At 42.3% G+C, this 21,267-nt stretch overlaps 1 protein-coding gene across 2 annotated transcripts; it reads right to left on the bottom strand.

The window, feature by feature from the left end:
* Window positions 1-272: 272 nt before the first annotated feature.
* On the bottom strand, window positions 273-20,472 carry fxr2 (FMR1 autosomal homolog 2). Of its 2 annotated transcripts, none has more exons than XM_033609329.2 (17): window positions 19,761-20,472; window positions 15,845-15,897; window positions 14,796-14,889; window positions 13,140-13,211; window positions 11,557-11,705; window positions 11,171-11,264; window positions 10,702-10,818; window positions 9,551-9,721; window positions 9,344-9,422; window positions 7,547-7,704; window positions 6,955-7,041; window positions 3,966-4,185; window positions 3,649-3,828; window positions 3,166-3,360; window positions 2,869-2,976; window positions 2,681-2,769; window positions 273-2,065 (listed from the first exon to the last, which is right to left on the bottom strand). In XM_033609329.2, the coding sequence occupies exons 1-17, from the start codon at window positions 19,809-19,811 to the stop codon at window positions 1,955-1,957; spliced, it is 2,028 nt and encodes a 675-aa protein (XP_033465220.1). In that variant the 5' UTR covers window positions 19,812-20,472; the 3' UTR covers window positions 273-1,954. The 2 variants fall into 2 exon arrangements, with proteins under 2 accessions (XP_033465220.1, XP_033465221.1); XM_033609330.2 differs by having other exon boundaries at window positions 1,299-2,065; window positions 7,595-7,704.
* Window positions 20,473-21,267: the final 795 nt, after the last annotated feature.

Raw genomic sequence — 21,267 nt, 5'->3', positions numbered from 1 at the left:
GGGAAGGGGAGGGGGTAATGTTTTTTGAAGTCACAAATAGTTTCTTTCTCTTCAAGGTCGAGTTTCTACAGTTAGTTGGACATTCAATGTGTACATTAGCAGCAATTCTAGTGAATGAAACAATGGCTTTGTAAGTCAGATTAATAACACCCTTTCCTCATGCACAGGACAGGCACCACCTAATTACTCGTTAACTAAATGCCATGCAAGTTAGAAAAATAGACTGCAAACTCACAAGACAGAGAAATCAAAGTTCGTCTCCAGAGAAGAGGTTGATTTCACTTCAATTTTTTATTTCATATTTTCTAAGATGTGGAAATAGCAACAAAAAAAACTTGAGAGCGGTAACCAAGACAACAGTAACAACATGAGCAGAGAGCCACTGAGGTTTTTCGAGTCCCTCTCTTACTCCATATGCCAACCCAAACTGCCAGGTACAAGACTGACACCTCGCTTGTTTTGTTCAGTTTTCTGTTGCAGTCCTGCTTCGCGCTGTGCGGGCGACCACGACTTACACGCACCTGGTGTGTATGCCTGTTGTATGTATCCTGTAAGTGTGGGCCTGTGTGTCATGTGGCTCTCATGTCATTTGAAGCTGTCCCAATCCCACAAGTCCGCAGTTTCCGGGCCCCCTCCCCCACTAGCAGCACCTGTCCCAGAAAGGTGGTCACCCTCGTGTGCATCCGGAGCTGTGCGCTGCAGTGGTTTTTTTTTTGTCAAGACACTAGTGTGGCTGGAAGCTAGCACCGCCACCCCCTCCGACACAGAGAAAAGAGGCACGGTATAGTTCTCTTTAAGTCTAAATCTAGAGTTCAAGTCTGCCGTCTGTCTGGTCTCAGCCTGTCCTGTTTAGAAGGCTGTGTGGGAGCCACCCTGGACCCTCAAAAGACCCAAAACAGGTAAGAGGAGGAAGACGCCCCTCAGGCCTGTTGATAAATAGAGATGCCTCACCGTGTGACCCGCCCAGGGCTGCATACGTTTCCTTACATCACCCCTCCCAGTTTAGTTTTGTGGTTGCCAAATATCTCAACTGTGCACACACAAACACACACGTACGTACACGCACGCACTGACCCCAACGCTGTCCATTCTACTCGGAATGAGGACAAGCGCCTTGAATTTCGTGTTTGGCACCAGACTTGTTTTTCCTCGCGTTGGCCAGCCACTCCCTCCTTTTCTGTATCCTCTTTTCACTCATCACTCCCTCACAGGTCTTTTCTCTTCTTGGAACCAAAAAAAAAAAAACCCTGGAAGAACACATCTCCCTCTTTTTTTCCTCTTGGGAAACAAAAACAAACTTAATGGAAAAACTGAAGTTTTTTTTATTATATATTTTTTTTTTCAAATTCAAGGCACAATGTCTATCAATATTCCAATCTGTCTGTCTCCGCTCCCAGGTTCAGTGTGCGAACATCGCGTCACATAAGCTATTGGACTGTCTGCTCGTACGCCACTCCCTACAGCTTACATCTCTCTAGTCTGTACTTTAACACTGTGAAGAGACGCGTCTGTTTTGGTTGAGAGAGCGACCGCCAAGTCCAAACCAGTGATAAACAATGAACAAAATTAACAGAACCAAAAAAAAAAAAAAAAAAAGACACAAATAAAGACAACCGTTTCAAAAACAAAACAAAAAAAGTCTCGTCCTGTTTCTTGTATTTCAGTATTTTTAAAAATCAAGTCATATCCACCAGCTCTTTTTTGGCAAGCTAGTTGTTTTTTTTAAATAAGCACTAAGTACTGATAGATAGGATAGCATACACCGTTAACGTGTGTTTTTAAGTAGATGCGTTTGTCGTTTTTTTGTACTTTTTCACTCTCATAGTATGAATTCAGGTATTTTGTCAGGTACTTTTCACTCATCTGTTTAAGGTTTAAGTTAATGCAAGCAGGGACAGAGTTTGCCATGGAGTCTTGCTCTAGACTTGGGTTCGCGAGGGGCAAGGCCGTCTCTTTACGAGACCCCGTTGACCAAGGTCAGGGTCTCGCTGGCCGAGCTCATGCCTTTGTTGGGGGAACCCTTGGAGGGTGTTCGCTCATCCTTCGTGGCGCTGGTCCCGTTCTCCTGTGGGGACGAAAGGTGGGAAAAAGTGAGAATGGACCAATAAACTGATTTACAATACTACAGCCCCTTTTCAACCACAGAAAATTTCCCCAGGAACTAGGAACCTTTTAAGGAACTAATTACATTTCAACCACAGGGACCAGGGTCTAAATTAAATTCTGGGGACATTTTTTACCCCCCAAAAAGTCCGTCGGTGGGTAGTACTTCCTACAAGTAGAGTAACTTTTGTGGTGGGGTTTACAGAGACACCTTTGCTAATCGATTAAACACACACATCGCTGCTGCTTCAACTCGTGTATCGCTTCATTCATAAAACAAGGAAACATAACAAGTAAATCCAATTTTTCATGTGTTATTTCAAAATGTATTCAGATGCAGGCATACTGAGCTACAGGCTGCAATGTGTTCACCCCTGCGACCTCCAGCAGCCCTTGTCCTATCATGTCAACAGACTAATTTGCCTAATTTTCACGAGTGTTTCGACTGTGGTGGAAACACAGATAAACTTGGTCTGATAACACCCTTTAGTTCCTTGAAAAGTTGTTCCTGGGACTAAAGGTCTAACTTTGGGTTGAAACGCTTTTTTTGGCTCAATGTGTGTGTTTCTGCCTGTACCTTGGGCTCAGGGCCAGCATGGTTTTCCTTCTGGGGCAGGTTCTGTCTGCTCTGGGACTCAGCACGGGATATGTAGTCAGCAACAGTCACTGGAAACATTTTAATCTGTTAGCTAGAACAGTTACTGATATAGAATATCCTGTTCATCTAAGGAGGAAAATGTTAACTAGTAAAACATGGTGACTCACCACTGTCACCTTGCTGTCTGTCACGGCTGGCTGAACCTCCCTCTGGGCGGTTGCCACGGTTACGGCGGCGGCGGCTTCGGTTGCGGCGCTGAGGTCGTGCTTCTTCGTCTAACAATTAATTAAGAATATACAGGTAAATACTTCTGATAATGTCACAGATAATAATTTCTGCTTATATCAGCAAGCATGATGGTTTTCATTTCAGAGATTAACAATTCCGTCTTTGGCCCTGGAAAACATTTCTAATTTCTTAGATGATAAGGCAACACAGATGAGATACGAGACTTAAGTTCTCACCCAGTCCGTTCTCACTGGGGCCGGCCTGGCCGTCTGACTCTGCAGCGGCGTCCATCACGCTGGGCTCCTGGTCGTTGCGGCGACGTCGGGAACGTCTGCGCCGATCTCCTCCCATGCCTTCACTGATGTCTGCATCAGCCAGCTCTCCTTCGCCCTCCAGCAGCGAGTATGGGTTACTGTCTGGGTCCCTCAGCACTAGATATAGAACCGAAAATTAGCATAGCATCTACACTCTCCCATTTTCATTTAATCAAGATTGCTTTATAAAAAATCATGCTGTGAATACCCTTCAATGGCCAACTTTAACTGTAAAGACAATTGAGACTTCAAGACCCACCTAGGAGAACCCATAGTCTAGGTCCTATTTCACAAACCTATAGTCTAGGCCCTATTTCTCATCTTATTATTGTACGATCAGATGAGACTCAATGTTGAAATGTATGGCCCTCATTTGTTGGTAACCTGAACATGGGCTTTAACTACCTGAACTGATGGAGTTGGAAGGCTTGGAACCAGGCCCTCCACGGCCTCTGCCCGAGTTAGAGCCTCGGCCCCTGCCACCCCGTCGGGAACCTCTCTCGTCGCCGCCTATGCCACGGGGCCGCTGGTCTCGTTCAGCAACGTCCTCTGACTCAGAAGCATTAGACAATTCAGAGTTTGTGCCTGGATTGAGCAGAAACAAACAATGGAAAAATCAAACATAAGTTCACAACTTTTTAAATGACAGGACTGTTTTCTATTCTCTATATTACTCTCAAACATGTTCAACTGAAATCATTTCTCAGATCCTTCATTCTCACCATATCCAGAGTACTGGCTGTTGGAGGCCCGACGCCCTCTGCCGCGGCCTCCATAGGTGCGAGAGGTGTGGAGTGAGTTGCTGCTCTCATCTGTCAAGTACCCTTTCTCCCGTTCAACACCGGGGCCCCCAGTTCGGCTAGGAGGTGCGCGGTACCCCACCCCGATCTGACGGAGCTGCTCGTCAATCTGGAGACGCTCGAGGCGCAGCTGTTCCACTTCCTAAAGGACAGGGACAATAAAACAATTTTTTTAAGTATGTGCTTCATAGTCTGTTCGACAGCACAAGGTTTATTAAAATGTTTCAATGAAATCCTTCTCCTTCCCTGCAGCCTATTCGACCGTACACCTTGACCTTGGGTGGGAAATAATAGTGCAGACGAACACTTTCAACTATATAAACCGTCTTAAAAATGTAATAGTTATCAAAGTGAGTCATTTATGGCACCAATACCTTGTTAAATTTCTGCTAGGGCCGATATATGAATAATATTGCAATATTTTTTGTATATATCACAATTCATGATATATATTTTGATATTTTGAAATCTCCTTTAAACTATTGTAGACTACTAAAATACTGAACTACTAAATAAACTATTGTTATAATAAAGTTAAATAAAGTACTGTTAAATTAAAGTGTCGTGAACTTGAAGCTCCCGATCAACAGTTAGATGTTCACAGTTAGCAGAAAGTTAAATGGTTACACCGTTGCCGTTAAAACATGATGATTTAATCACTGTGAGTGGGAAACAAACTAACAGCTCTCCAGTTCATATACTTGTAATATTTCCAACTCCAATTCCAATTCCCACTGTTGCTTCATGGTTGCAAAATGTGACTTAATAGTCCTGGTCTGGAGCCCTGCAGATAAAAAAAAAAAAACCACACACCTCGCCAGCTCACACACTATGCAACAAAATGCCAAATTAAGCCTCATGCTGGTGTCTTTAAAAAATGACATGACAATTGGTACTCAATGTTTGCAATATAGTCATTTTAAACATCCTACATAGAACAAGTTGCCATTGTATAGTAAATGTCTCATGTATTGTAAGCAGCGAGTATAACTGATATATCACCCACCACAAATTTCTGTTATTACCACGTAGGATATATTGTATCTTCTCCGGCACAGAGACATGACAAGGTGACTTGGGCCTCATTTGTCCAAATAATGCAGCGTGCCCAAAGAGAGCTACCATTGTATGCAGATCATCTGGCCAACAGGCATTATCAGGTTTAACTAGAAACAAAGCACGCATGCTGCAATTTAAATCTGGTGATTCACATGTGGGGACAAAACAGGATTGCAATGACGTAATGCAATCAAACAAGGATAATAATAAAAAAAAAATTGTAGATTTCAGATTATTAAGCATGGTTGAAAGAATTACAATTAAATTTACAAAAAGTCAGCTGCAGTATTACAGTGTTTTCTACTCACAGCAATAACAGATTTTGTTGCCAAATTTCTATTTGGTTGACGATGACCAGACATCTTTGTTCTGCCTATAAAACACTGCACACAAATTCTGTTGTATTGAGCTGGGACCAAGCCATGGTCTTAAAACATCTGCTGTGGGCCTTGTGCTTGTTATTAAGTCTATCACTCGACCACTAAGTGGCAGTAATGCGTAAAGTTCAGTGTTCCAACAAGAGAAGACTGTGGGCAAATTCAACCTCCCCCCAAAAACCCTGAACATAACCACTTTGACAGAACATCCACTTCTGCTGAAACACCTACAAATTTTTGTTTTATGGTTGAATAATTGAGTGAAAGCATTAGCCTGTAGGGATTCAGGTTAGGAGAAGACAGTATTTTCTAATTGGCAGAGAACAGCTAAAATTTTCTAAATGTGCCTTAAATGACATATTTGATGTGAAAGCACACTGTGTAGATGGAAACTGCCCCCTCACTTTTTAAATCTCTTTGGACAGAAACAAAATGAGCACCACATTGTGTAGTATAAGGAAAGCTGAAAGAGCTTCACAGAGTGTTTGCTGGCTCAGATGTTTTCAGCCCCTTTGATTCACAGATGCAAAAACTGAGTAGACAGATTAGCCCACGTGGTTGCTAAGATTTATCTCAGGAACCCTAAAGATGGGAAAAGAAGTTGTTGGCAAGGGACACAAACAATGAACAGTCATTATCACAGGTTTCAAGCTACATAATATCATTTTGCTGTGGATCCCCTGGACCTCAATTCCACCCATGTGACAACCAATGCTCTCAATTACACTGCTCTAACAAACAAAGTCATAACTAGGATAAAGTTAAAGGTAAAAGTGTATCATGTTTGCTGATACTTAACATCTTTTAAATACTACGATTATCTTTTGGCAGTATCAGAATTTGGAAATTTTTCAGCAAAGCCATATGAGAGGGGTGGGCAATGGCATCTAATGACAGCAGTTTCAGTGGTGGTTTAGTGGTGGCTGATTTGGAGTTGGGGGTCTCACTTCACAGTGTGACAGCTGCCTCCACCAACGACAGCTGAACCCTCAAGGGAGACGTGAAGGAAGTGAGGCAGGGCAGGTGGGGATGGGGGGATTGGTGTTATTTTTGGAAGCTGAGGGTCCAGATAGCTGGTAATCTAAACTCCTGCGTACCCTTCACCCCATCCCAGAGAGAGGAGCTATTTATAAAAGCACATGAGGTAAGGGCAAAACGAGGTGGGATCAGCAGCTTTCCTCTTGTGGCGCTGGCGGGAGGGAAACAGGTGACAGATATGAAATGACCCTGCACATACGCCCATATTTCCCAACAGCACCCTGTCCTGTCCTTACCCAACATGTCACCTAAAAGACTTGTGCTTCTAAGAAACATGTTTCCTTGACTAAGTAGCCAGAGCAGAAACACATTTATGGAGTCAAGGTAAAAATGGCTGCAAGCATGCAGTTCACTTTTATCTGATGTGTTTTGAGTGACAGGAACAGAGAAAAGGCTAGTGCCGCCATCTACTGGTGAACATGGGAGGATCAACTTACCTGGAGATAGGACACGTGGTACTCCAACAGAGCCTGGGCATTGCTGATGTTCTCTTTAGTTCCCACGAACACAAAGGGAACCATGCCCTGGTAAAATACAGAAGGGGGAGATGAAGAGTAGAGTGTTTAAAAAAAAAAAAAAAAAAACAGATAATCATGACTTCAAATACTGAGCCCCATTACTGGGGAGATATTACTGACTAGGAAACAGTTTAGACCTAACTCAGAAATATCATATTATGTGGTGAATTACAGACCAACTCTGGAACGATTAAAAGCAACAGAAACATATCAACCCAGCAGAGACGACAGACAGCTAAGTTCCCACACACGGCCAACATAACTGACATATGCTGCGCAGTGGGCAGTGTGTATTGAAAGCAATGAAAACATAAGTGCTAGTGACAAAACAAAGAGACAAAGCGGTAGAATGGAACAGTGTCAAAGCAGCAGTCAGCACAAGGGACTTCTACACTCTGCTGCAGTTAATAAGCTTTGCTTTTTGGAGAGCGGAGGGGGTGGGTGTGGGGTGTGGGGTGTGGCGGGGGGGAGTTTATAGGGGACTGGGAGGCCAGCCGAACGGTCAATTCACCTCTTTGCTGCTGGCAGTGTCGTCCCTGCCTGCCCCCTGCCTGCCTACCTCCTCCCGGGGAAGCTTTTTGTCGTTGTCTCCCTCAATCCTGACACGGACCACGCCCGACTTGTCCACAATCTCCTGGATGACTTTGCCGTTCTTGCCAATGACTTTGCCTGTGCAAAAGAGAAAGAAGACCAAAAAAAAAAAAAAAGTTTAAAGAACATGATGATAATATCAGAGTGTATATGTGTAGTGATGGGAGTTAGGGATGTACCGATTGTGAAATTCTGGGCTGATACCTATGTTTAAAATAACAATTTGGCTAATAGCCAAGACCAATGTGAACTATGTTAAAGTCACTCAGCCCTTCATTACACTATTTTTGAATGAGCACAAAACTCAATCATGCACATTTATGAAATTATCTTGAATATAATCTTTCTTTAAATGAAAAACATCTTAGAAAAAACAAACAAAAATTAGCTATTTCAAAAGCCCTTTTACTATACATAATCATAGTTCCCTCTGTAATATATATTCAATATAATATTTTATACTGCTGTAAAAACATTCAACTTTGTTGGTAAAACTAAATTTTACAAGATTACGTTTGAACCCATCTTGATGAGGTAATAATTTACCTTTGCCCAATATTAGTTTTCACTGAACAGTACTTGAATGCCTCATAATGTAACTCAAAGCAACCTCCTTAAACTGTTAGTTGCGGCCACCAGCTATTACCAGTCAACGTTAAGTACTTCTCCTCCTGCTGATTAGAGTTGGGTCGATATTCATTTTACCAGTCCTGTCCAGTGCACGAGCTTAAACCGGTTTGTTTTAATGTAAACCTGCTGAACCGGCATCACGTCGCTATATCTAACCGGCATTGCATTAGTAATAAGCAATATGACAACCTGATAGACATGTTTATTTTTATGAACGGACTAACGGGGCCACTGGTGTCTGCTAGGCTGGGAACTGAGCATGGCAACATGAAGGAGATCAAATTTTAGTAGAGGTGGAAGGTGGGAAAAGTGGCGCACATTTTGTTTGCTTACAAGAAAGTTGTGCTGTGAAATGTCTTTTTGGTTGAAAAAGTACAAGCAAAGGCAAATAGCAGGTAGGCTACTCACCCATCTTTTAAGTGGTTATGTCTCCGGTGTGACTTTGAATGCAAAACTTATGGCTATGTGGTTTGTTTATGTGACGTAACATAAGTGCATATTTAATAGATTCATTGTGGACAGAAAGCGCCAATGTTACCTGATGCAACATGATATTCCGATGGTCACAGTGTCATTATGTTCCACTTGGACGCAGCTGTTGAGTCAAGTGTGACACCTCATGGTAAAATTCTGTATACCAGTTCAGTCTGGCTCTTAATATCAAACTGGTTTGAAAATTGTTGCCACCAGCCAAACCCTACTGCTTATGCAACATGGATTTGTTGTTCACAATGTATGGAAACAAGCGGCACGTCCCCAGACCTGACGGTAGTGAGTTTACTGCGCCCTTTCATTCCGAAGGAGTCCCGCGGAAAAAGTCTGTTTGACACAAACACCTTTTCTATTGTCCCCAAAATGATCGTACGTCGTTAGTCTTGAGCCCTGCGTCTTAGCCTGTGCAAAATTGAAGTGACACAACAGAAAAAAGTCTTCTTGTTTGCCAATATGCCAATGGCAGTCAACAAGGCAAATATAAACTGATAATGTTGTGCGGCCTATACAACGGTGTATCCCTAACAGGAGTATGTGAAGTGGTATGTTGCCGTCACCAACAAAATGAACTCCCTCAAGAATGTAGCTCACTCACCTACAAGGTTCCTGGGTACCTGAAAGTAGTCTTCTTTGAACTCAAGATACTCTCTAGCCTGCTTTACTGCCTCTGGAGTCTGCAACACAACACAAACATTAGACCAAATTACACTGCAGCATATCTTCAGCATATCTTTCCATATACTGGGTAAGAACTGATATACCCAGGACATTTAATGGCACATAGGCTCATTAAGCAGCATACCTCTCCGTAGATCCTGAATGTGCAGCTTTCCTCCTCCAGCTCGATAGCTGTGACACCAGGTACCTTCCTTGCCTGCTGGATGTTGGCACCATGGGAGCCGATGGCGAGGCCCATCAGGTCCTCCCTGACCCTCACCTCCTCCTGGTACGCAGATGCTAACTGCTTACTTGTCTGAGAGGGGAAACACATAAGTGGTTTGTATGCAAATGTGTAAACTCAGAAAAATGGCTGGCTAGGGCCTGTAATTTTTCAATGATAAATATACACGTGTACAGGCAAAATAAAGGAATAGTTTGGATTTCCTGAAGTGAGGTGTATGAGGTACTTACACATAGTAAGTGTATTAACTACAGTAGATAGCAGTCAGCACGCCCCTAGTTTGGAGAAGCGGAAAGAAACACCGACACAGAAGCAAAGCAATGTACTGCTTTGGAGGGATCGGCAAAAACACATATTTTAGCCACCAAAAAAGAAAACGTCATTGTCAGTTAAAGTGCCATATTAAGAATATTTTCACCACATTACCTTGCTGTCAGACAGCCATTTCTGAAAGGCAACTGAAGCTGATATATCGCTTTCTTCAATGCCAGATTCCATAGAGAAAAACATTTCACATCCCTAAACGCGGGTCTATCGCTGCTTTGGTCAGTTGTTTTGTTTGTGTTTGTTTTTGACTTTGGCATTTAAAAAGGTTAGCTTGAAATCAAGTCACACAATAACACTAACTAACTGACCAACGCAGAGATAGACCAGCAGCTCCTGTGTTCAGCGAGCCAAAATGGCGGTCTTTGTAAATGGAGTTTGGTGGCTTTGACAAGAGCATGGATGTGGAACTGAAACAGTTAATGGCTTCCCCTTTGGAAGGGGATGTATGTATGACAGCAGGTTAAATGGTAAAAAGACTCTCAATATAGCGTATACTTAAACTGTTACAGATTTCATTAGGTGGCTAACTACATTTTGCTGCTGTCCCTGTCCACAGCAGTACAGCAGTACTTAGCTTCCGTGTCGGCACTGACAGGCCTCTACTGTAATACAATGACCAGGTATGGATGAGTACCCCATTCAACCCCACTTCAAAAGATCCAAACTATCCCTTAAAGTGTATTTGACAGGATGTGTGCATGCGCATGTAAAAATAGTCTGATTACCTCCAGATGTTTGGTGGCTTCTTCGTTGCGGGACATTAGCATAAGCTTGGTACGGATGCTGCGGAAATGCATGTCACTCAGGAGAGTTGCACGCTTTACTGTGGTTTCATTTGTAGACTGAAGAAAACAAAAAAGGAAATAAGTTACAATTCACTGAATTATTGTTTAGTCACTGTTTGTGAATATGAGCACAGAAGAGGAGTCTTTAATAAGAACTGACAAAGTTGTCAAAAATGTGGATTAAAAATTTTGCCATAACACCTACACATGGTAGAAAGAGGAAGCTATGATATACAATATGCAGCATTATTTGGATTCAAATTTAAACAATACCTAAAGAAAACCCAGAAAACTACTTCATGATTTTAATGTAAGAGTCAGTTCCTTTATATCATTTCCTCATTTGTGACTATAAAATAAGGCCAATTAACTTGTTCACAAGGTGGAAACCAGCAGTCTGGGTACTTACCAGTACAATGAGTTCGTGTGATTGGGCACTGTAGAAGATGCAGTTGGCTCCGATAGCTTTCCTGAAGTCTTTGTGAATGTTGTCATTTTCACAGCTGTTGATAAGAAAACAATCCACGAGAGAGTCAGCCTTGTTATTCATCTGCCAGCAGTGGGCCATTATAACATCACTGCTCACTGAGACAACTTGAGAGGAACTTAACATTCAAAAAAGGTGTTTCAACATGTAAAATCATGTATCCATACATCCAAGAAAATCTCAATTTGTTTACTTTTTTTAATGCAATTTCTCTGGCATTGCCCAGATCCTGAACTTGCTGTATTACTGGTGTTAACTGAAATAAATCTATCTTCAGAAGGTAAATTTGACAAAGAAAAGACACTCACATGTCCCTCAGGTCTTCGGGGACAGGGATAGGGACCTTGTGGAAGGAGTTTCGAGAAGATGGGCTGTTGGGGTTGAGGGGCCTGATGCGTTCTGCTGTGACAATCTCGTTGTATGTGGCGTCGCATGCCGCGTATTCAATCACATAGAACTGAAAACAACAGAAGATGAGAGGTTCTTTTTAATAATGTGGCCAGAAATATCAGACACAAGTTTGACAGCTCAATGTAAATTTAAAAAAAAAAACCCAAGATATATAAAGAGCAGAACTGCAAAAATTCTGAATCAGCTGTCAAATTAAAAATTTATTTATGTCTGCTCTCAAATGAAAAATTCATTGATGTCCGCTCTGAAATTAAGAAATTATAAGTCACATCAAAAATGCATTCATTCTATAACTTCATTCATTTATTTAATGAAGAAAGAATATACTCCTCTCCCACTGTAAAACACAAGATGAAACAAAAGTGTAGCAAAGTGAGATGCAGAGAAAGATGGAAAAATGGGGAGAAGGAAAAAGGGAACCATGAGACAGTGAGATGAACATTGCACACTCCATGCTCAGAAGGACAGAATTAAAGCCATCAGTCAGTGCTAGACATTCCTGCAGGCTCTTATCAGACTGCTCCAAATAACAGCACTACAGCAGCAGCAACTCCCCTGGCACAGTACCACTACAATGCTGTCCTTTCCATATCCCACTGACCCACTATTCAACCTGCAGCTCAGGCTGGTGACTAAGAGCCAGCTCTGGTTCTTGATTATTATCAAAAAATACGTCAAAATAAGCCAACTGTGCCTGCTAGACTGACAGTGGTGAAAATCCATTTTGTCACAAGAAGTCAGTGTGAAGAAAAAGCACAGGGTGTATGGGAAATATAATATGAAGGTACAATGTCAGACCACATCAGGACATACTGGCTCTTTGAGCTCATTACCCAGCAGTGCTTATCTCACTACAGGCCTGTATTCACTCTACATACAGCATACTCAGAGCTCAATAAACAGTTACTGGCAATGCAACAAAACACTGATGGCAAAGTGAAAGATAATAGCCTAACCTCTATTACTGATTATTAAATACAGAGGAAGCTAGCCTCGCTAGATCTTCTCAACACTACAAAGCATCGTGTTCTTTATAATATTCGTCCTTTTTGACTAAACAGCTGCAGGAATTTTCAAGCCTCAGGAACTAAAATACAGGATCTAATAATTCCTGCAGTGCATTGGTGTTTTACTGTATTCAAGGCACTGTGAAGATTAGGCAAATTAGACCGGATTAAAAAACAACAACTGCATGGTTTATGACAAGACAACAAAACAGCACCATGTTGTTCTTTGTTATTTACTGTTGTCTGGTTTGCATTAATGGAGACATGCAGGGGTGGAAAAGGGATTTAAAAACACCATAAAGACAAAACACACATCTCCAAAGTAGAGAGGATTTGCTCAGTGTGTTTTTCCTCTTTTGCTTTAGTACCGATGATGAAATCATTTCGAAATAAAGTGTTGTTTCTTTCTACCTGTTACCCACTTTTTTATCTTTTTTTTAAGATAATGTTCCTTGGTTCTTGGACCCACTTACCTCTCCCTTCATCATTCTGACCCGGGCCAGCCACCAGCCACAAGGCTCCTGTTCGTTTGCCCTTGAGTAAACCTGTAAGGAGATGCAAAGTAAATGATAGCCAAGTCAAAGACAAAAAAGACAACAGCTATAACACAAACTGAAGAAGTATTTCACTGCTGGAAATATGGTCTTTTTTCATAACGCGACTGTCTATGCAGAAGAAAGATGCAAATACTTTTGAAATTGGTGCTACATGGACCAATAAACACTCCCACTGGTGGGTGACGTGATGCGAGCTTGGTGACTTGATGCAAGCTTGGTGACATGATGCGAGTTTGGTGACATGATGCAAGCTTGTCCATTTTGACTCAGGAAACAATATGGCAGCCGGCTGGTAAAAATGATCTCGAATTACAATTAAACGGAAAGCTAAAATGTTTTTTTCTTAAATCATTTAGTGCAAGAAATGGGCACTGCAGTAACATAATCTTGGTTCATTCTTGATCAGCACTGCTTAGTTTTAACATTTGAGCTCAGTTTTTTCAGTCTCCATTTTCACAAGACAAGAAACAGTTCACTAAAATATGTTTCTAAAAACATTTCAGCAGCTCTCTCAATCCGCTTCTAGAATTTTTGTGTCCTAATGTGGAAGCAAAATCTGTAGTTCAGCTCAGGAGCTGGTCCATTTTTGCTGGAGAATGAGCATGGAGATCTGCATGCTGGCCAGATGGAGGGAAGTTTAAAATAGTTCATTTATACATTCTACTACGGCTGGGAATGGTTTGTCGTCAAAAGGAAGATATGACAACAGTGAACAAGGCCTTGGCTCAACGCAGGATGCCAACTGTACAACTAACTGCATTATATGATATGGAGAAAACATGCTTAATGAGGTAAAATTGTTGGACATAACAAAGACAGTATGAGATGTTGTAAAACAAAGACTTGAGTGTGCAACTTTTATAGTTACAATTAAGAACTGATTGTACAAAACTGCAATAATGTATTTAACTTCTTTATTTTCAGTATGCATATAAAAATAATTGATCATATTCTAATCTGTGGCCCAAAAGTACCAAAAAGTAAATATAAATCCAGATTTTAAAGAGCTTTTAAGAAGCCGTGAGCAAACATTCTCTTAACAAAGTATAACTGTAGATAGTTTCATTTTAGATTTTTACATAATTTACAGGCCATATAAAAGTCCTGGAAATGTCAGTCAAAAGTTAATACCAGTGCTGCAATGATTAATCAATTAGGTGTCAACTAATTTGATAATCAATTAATCGGTTTGAGTCATGTTTAAAAAAAAAGAAAGAAAAAAAGTCGCAATTCTCCGATTCCGTCTTCTTATATGTGGGTATTCTCTAGCTTCTTCACTCCTCCATGACAGTAAACTGAATATCTCGGGAGTTCTGGGCAAAACAAGACATTTGAGGACACTGTCTTGGGCTTTGAGAAACACTGATCTGAACAACTAATCGATCAATCAAGAAAGTAATCAACAGATTAATTGACAATGAAAATAATTATTAGTTGCAGACTAAGTCAGTACTAGCCAAAGAAATGATCCTTCTGCTGAAGTGCAAAAACACAGAGGCCTTGAGACATGAGGTTAGTGAAATCCCAGGTGGATGAGCTGAATCAGAGGAGAAGCACAGCGGCATGCCTTACCTCCACCTCCTCTCCTTCGCCAATATCCTTGTGGTAGTCGGCTGGAGGAGGCAACCGCACGTCGCTGAAGGGCAACTGTCTCTCTGGCTGCCAGCTATTGCAAGAAGACACAAATGCCTGTCAGCTTATCAACAACCACAGGTAACAAATAGTGTTACATAGTTCAATCAGTCCAGCTCCAGCTCTGTTTCTCCTCCTCTCATATTAGGATTGCAAAGACTTGGGCGTATTACCCACTCACTGCTGTGCAGCACATTATCAGACATAATGAAAATAAAAATTAAAACGGGTCGTTAAGTTTAATGAGGAAGTTAAAGGAACTGTGTCTGGACAATGAGTGACTATGTTCATGAAATGATGTCCTTTTGCTTTAAATAAGAACTTGAAAATAGCTCATAAGGAGTGCCATAAAGTTCAGTAAATGACCTGCTAATGTCTATCTTCATTCAGTACTGATATCTAAAAAAGCTCATTTTGAATCTTAAAAATAATCTTCATGCCTTATTACGATCATTCGAGACCAAATAATGTGTTATAATGTGTATTTATTAAATGTCTTATACAACCAGCTACTCCAACACCTCCATGTGCTCAGAGAAAGTAAAAGGAGAAGGAGTGGGGGGGTGGGAGCTATCCAAAAAAACGACAGAGGCCACCACACTGCCACCCCTCCCACCCTGCATACCTTGGGTCACTATTTTTAGGGGCACCCTGCTCTGCACTCTGAGCCAAGTAGATAAAGAGGGACCGGGGGGGGTGGATGGTGGAAAGGGACAGTAGGTGGAGCTAGGAGTATAGGAAAGCATGCTATTGGGATGGCAGGGGCAGGAGGGATCAGAGCAGGAGGTAAAAAAAATGTTAGAGACGTGTATGGACAGCTGCGTGCAAAGCACAGGTGCTGAAGAGGAGACTTTTGAATGCCTGGGTAAAGCACCAGCATGGAGCTGTCGTTGCAACTCTCAATTAAGTTCAAGCTTCATTTCCCCATAAATGGACTATTTGTCATAAAGCAGGCACAACGGTGAGATTAACAGAAAGAGCAAACTTACTTGTTTTCAAAAACAATTGTGAGTGAGTCTTCGTGGACATCTTTGATGTAACCCTAGAAGAAAAACAGACAGAAATTTATTCCCATGAATGCACAAGACAGACAGTGATGAGGGGTGGGGACTTTTTTTGCATGTAAACAACACAGGCAGCTGACTCGTAAGCCGTGCTAGACCAACACTGTGACTGCTGCTGAAAAAAGAGCATCTAGGGCTTTGGGAAGCCAAGACATCACATCACTGACACAATTCTCTGGCTGTGAATTCTGTGCTGGATAAAGTGACGATGAACGCTGACTCCTCCTGACAGCACAGACACAGCCTGGAAATTTCTCCCACACACTCACAAACAAACAGAATTAAAATACACACACTTCTTCTTTGTGTGCAAGTTAAACACTGTGGGTTTACAAGCATGTTCATGAGGGCACATGTATGGGGAAGGCAGGCACTTGTTTAGCCTAGCCCATATGGATGCATTATTGCTATAGCTTGGAGACTACTACTACTACTACTACTACAAGAGAGAGATCACTTAAACATGTGACTTGTCCATCATGAACATCCACAAATCTGTCGCAGGATGCCATATGCTTTGAGCAACACCCCCAGTGCCAAGCAATGACAAGATGAGAGGAAAGTGGTGGGTGTGTGGCGTGTCTCAGTCTGACACTACCATATATGGGACAGAGAGGTCAGGCAGTGTCTTGCGAGCATGCCTGGGGGGGCGGACTGGGGGTGTGGATTCACCTGCTGGGAAGGTGCTTCCTTTACAGTGCAAAAGCTGGCAAGGCTTTCAGCCTGGATCATGGGGCAATGTATGTGTGGGCACACAAATTTTTATACCCTCAAAGTAGTCCACTTTGACTACAACTCTGACTATCAATCTCCACCTACTGCTGTTCTGAGATGGTCCTAGTTACAAGTCAAAACATCTGCATCTACATGAATGGTTAGCATCTGCCTCTCACACTGCAGGATCCTAGTGGCACGAGAGCTGGCTAGCTTCATGGGAAGAAGCCAGCAATGACAACAGGTCTGGATGAAAAGGTGCTCATCCTCCAATTTCCAGAGGTCACGTTAGGAGACAGCTGCATGTTATGTCAGAGGATTGCTGCCATCAAGTACTACCAGGTCAAGGGGCAGGCATGCCCTCTTTCTAACATGACTGGTGGGAAGGTGGGGGCAGAGAGGGGTTACAGGCAGCTTCCTTATGACATCCAGCAGCCATATGCAGGTCCATGTGGTGAGCGAAACCTCATGGACCAGAAGAGACAGATTTGCGACCTTAAAATGGATTACATGGGATAGTTGTATATTTCGCGAAGTCACTACGTTTAGATATACCCATAGTGGTGCAGGGATGAAGTTTTTCTGTAGGACAGCGTGGAAGTTAGCGCCTCCCTGGTTCCCTCAACAAAAAGCCTATGGGATTTTTCCATTGGATTTTGGATTATTGCAGAAAATAAGCTCTATGGCAAACAAGAGCTTATGATACTTGCATGTTTTGTTCAGCAAAATAATCTTCACAAATGAACACCCCTTTTATGGTATTTGAAGTGGAAATGCAATCACTACTACACCATGGTCACATGATTAAACATCTTCACCACAGTGAGGCTGTAAAGCTGTGTTCGGCGTGATGATGTTCTGTAGTCTTATTTCGCCACATTTTAGCAGTGTTAGTTAGTTGTCTTTTTTAAAGACAAGTAAAAGCTTAAAACTTCAAATTCATGACGTATTTTATAACATCGAACAAAATGTTAAAGTCTCTTAAATGTGTGTTAATCACAGACCTTATTTCAGGCATCTAACCAAAAACCAATTTAAAAAAAAAAAAACATCGACTTTGAGACGAGGGAACAAGGAGTGCTAAAAAGCTAGCTCATTTCCAGGTTTTAGGACTCATTCCTGCACTACTCTATTTGTTCAACCTGCTTATGTTAAAATTTAAATGTCAAAACTGAGATCATTATTGATGTATCCAGCCAAAAAAGAAATAACTAATGTGGAACGTTACTCACAATTAAAGGTCTAGTGCTTAGGTTGTTGTGGCATCTAGCAGTGAGGTTGCAGAAATGAAACTTCTCCTGTGTGCCACGTGTGTAGGATAACACAGTGACTGACGCAAAAACACAAATAGCTCTATCTAGAGCGTCTGTTCAGTTTGTCCGTTCTGAGCTACTGTAGAAACATGGCAGACTCCATGTAAGAGGACCCGCTCTGTATGTAGACATAAACAGCTCATCCTAAGGTAACGAAAATGCAACAATTCTTATTTGAGGTGATTATGCGCTAATGAAAACATAATTATGAATATTATATACCATTTCTGTCAATAGGTCCCCCTAAGTCCTACACACTGGACCTTTTAACAGAATACAAAACTGTTTGAATCCTCATTTAGGCTTTTATCAGCTTGCCTGGTATGTGCTTGCTGCTGCAAAAGATGCAGCCTATACAAAAGACAAAGTGCCAGTTTCCTGACAGGTGCTGTATTGCCCTGACAGGTTCATAAATGTGATCCTGATTCATAGTTAAAAAGAAAAAAACCTAACTGACTCACACTGACACCAAGGTGAATGAAGTGCGCCCAAGAAGCAAAATCATTTTACTTCATGTGTCAATCACAACAGGGAAAAAAGTAATAAAGTTTTTTGCCCACACTCTCTCCCATCAAAGACAACATATCTACTGGAATATGACATTTAGAACGTCACTCACTACCACTGTAAAGAGTCCATCTCATCCACAAAATGAGAGCTGTGAGATAATGGACGTAATAGAGAGGCGTGGAAGTGTTCATTCATGCCAGAGCCAAACTGTCACCCTGTAAAACAGAACGACAGGTGAAGCGACATGAGGAGAGTAAATATAGGCTCATCTCGAAAGCACCATGTGGTCGGTTGACCATCTGAACACCCAAGGAGAGAGAAGGGAAGAAGACGAGCACATGGAGAAATAAATTCAACTGAGAGCAATGAAAATATGAGATGTCACAAAAGGTTAAGACTAGAAAGCAGGAGGAGCAGGAGTGGGGTTGTTTGCCTCTCCCCAAACATTAGGGTGTCTCCACAGGATAGAATTTCCTAAATCAGGTTGTTAACTAAAATCCAATGAAATCTCAAATTATGTCAGAACCTACAACGTTCACCAAGACTAAAATCTCTATGTGTGACCAACAAAAACATTGATATTTAAGCTGTCTAATAATCAAATGAGTCATGGCGTTGCCATCTTGTTGTGATGTTTGAAAACAAGCTGTGACACAGCAGCAACAATGATTGAAGTCGTGTGTCTGGATCTGAAACTACACTTTCTTCTGATAATTAGGCAGAAATGAAACAGAAACTCTGACTCTCGTTCTTCCTTGCCGGAGAAATAAACATAGGACTAAAGGTTCAGTAGTGTAGCAGGAACGTGGGTTAGGGGACAAAACAAATATAAAGTATGTGAGCTTTGATGTAGCCTCTCATCATACTTGTACGCAGAAACTGCACAACAGCTGTCTGATTAGCAGCTCGCTTTGGTTTTAAATGCTTTGTAACCCACAGTGCAAGACAAAGTAATATGCTATGAGAAATACTGTAAGCCACATCAAAACAATGGGAATCTGGCTCCAGAGGAATGGCCTGTATTCGTATTGACAATTCTCAAAAACGACCAAATATAGGCCATACATAGTGATGACAAGTGTGCCTAGCTTAACAGCTAGCTGGAGCTAGCTACCCACCCCACAATGGCCAACCCTAATGGAACGCAAAACCATCCCTGTTTCTCTGAAGTGGACCTATGCTAACATGAGTCGAGTAGATAATGGCTAGCTAGGGCTGGGCTCGGGAGAACAAAACCCAACAGCTCTTCCTGAAACAAAACTTTTAACTGGGACAACTAGAAGCTACGACTGTAACCAGGTTACCTTGTAGAAGGCCCCATTCGAGCCGCGAACTTCCACGGCCAGCCCGTCCATACTTGTCGGTAGGTCCCCACGGCTGAGCTTGTCTGTAGCCGTTACGACTCCCGGCGAGTCCTGTAACGTTACCACCCCCAGCTTCGCCGGCCCTTCGCCGCTCTCCGGCCGCTTGTGGATTTCCAGTGTTTCGGGTGGAGGCAGAGGGGCAGAGGTGAAGGGGTTGGGGAGATGGGTGTGATGGTGTCAACTAACTAATGCAACGCAGACGCCGTTTCCAGCAGCAGCTAGTTAGGAAGCTCCGTTTTCTGTTTTTGTTTGATTGTGGGGTTTGGTGCTCGCGAGCTGAAAAGGCACCGCCACGAGCAACGGTGAAGTCTGCGCGAGGAGGAAAAGCAAGCTAATGATGCTACGGCAGGAGGATGCTAGCTGCTGGATAATTAGCTGGGAGGCTAGCTATCAACACCTTGATCCCGTCAGTTTTGAGGGATGCTAGCTGGCTAGCATGTGATAGCCTGGCTGCGTTTGTTGGTTGTGCGTGTGGCGCAGTCGTTGCGTTCAGTTATTTCACAGAAGCCGTCACCGGGGGTCGTTTCTTCAGTTTGCGGTGCAATTTTTCAGCGGCGTTTCTTTCCCCAAAAAGCGTTTGAGATGCACTGCCGCCCGGCGACTCCTTACTCCAACTACCCGTCCCCACAAACACACGCCGATAGAGTGAATCAGAGAGGGGCTGAATGACCTCGCACACCCCACCCCTCTATGACAAAAACCCGCCCATTAGGGAACCCAGCATTATGATTGGCCAAAGACCTCGGCAATCAACACTAGCTTTCTTTAATTGGTTTAGCAAATAAGGGTTGGTCCGTAAACGTGACCAATAAAATCTAGAGAGTTGCATCCTGACACAAACCATTGGTTTTACTCCATGTCATTTATAATTGTATTCAAATTGACTGGCTCCATATCTAATTTTGCCCACTCATTGATGAGTGAGGACCACCAGCCATTGTGTAAACAGCACCACAGTGAAGTTACTATACATATCGTAAATCAAGCAAAAGTTACATTATATGCCCCAAACAGCCATATTCAGACTGAAAAGGGGAACAAACACACTGAATTATTACTTTTTCATATCCGTATTGGCACATCTCGTCATCTTGTCTAGACCCGCAAAACTTTGAGTGGCTGCACTGTATTGGGGCAAAGTTAGGTAAGAGCAGAGGCTTGGCACCAAATTGTGGGCCGTATGCATAAGAAGTCTCTGTGGGCCCCCCTACCCATCCTTTCTTGATCAATGTCTTTCTCGCAACTTTTGATTTTTTTTTTACAAAGTCAGTTTGCTTCTTTCCCTTTTTTTTCTCTTTCTTTTCTTTTTTGGAACCTTGGTTTACCATTTTTTGGGGAAGACATCATAGTGTATGTCAGTGCTCCAGCAGCATAAGCAGTCAGTCACTTTGCTCTAGCTTCATTTAAAGGCAATCAAGTGTAAGGGTGGACTAAACCATTTTGTGCC

Source organism: Epinephelus lanceolatus, chromosome 22, assembly GCF_041903045.1.
Source record: "Epinephelus lanceolatus isolate andai-2023 chromosome 22, ASM4190304v1, whole genome shotgun sequence".
In the NCBI taxonomy this organism is placed as follows: Eukaryota; Metazoa; Chordata; class Actinopteri; order Perciformes; family Serranidae; genus Epinephelus; species Epinephelus lanceolatus.
This window is presented reverse-complemented; position numbering and strand designations above follow the sequence as displayed.

Bases quoted from the DNA above. Each gene is read 5' to 3' on its own strand.
- fxr2 (XM_033609329.2), bottom strand. From the start codon at position 19,811: ATGGACGGGCTGGCCGTGGAAGTTCGCGGCTCGAATGGGGCCTTCTAC. The intron at 14,890-15,844 runs GTAAGTTTGCTC...TTCTTGCAATAG, and splicing joins ACAATTGTTTTTGAAAACAA to CTGGCAGCCAGAGAGACAGT. The intron at 2,770-2,868 runs GTGAGTCACCAT...AAATGTTTCCAG, and splicing joins CAGACAGCAAGGTGACAGTG to TGACTGTTGCTGACTACATA.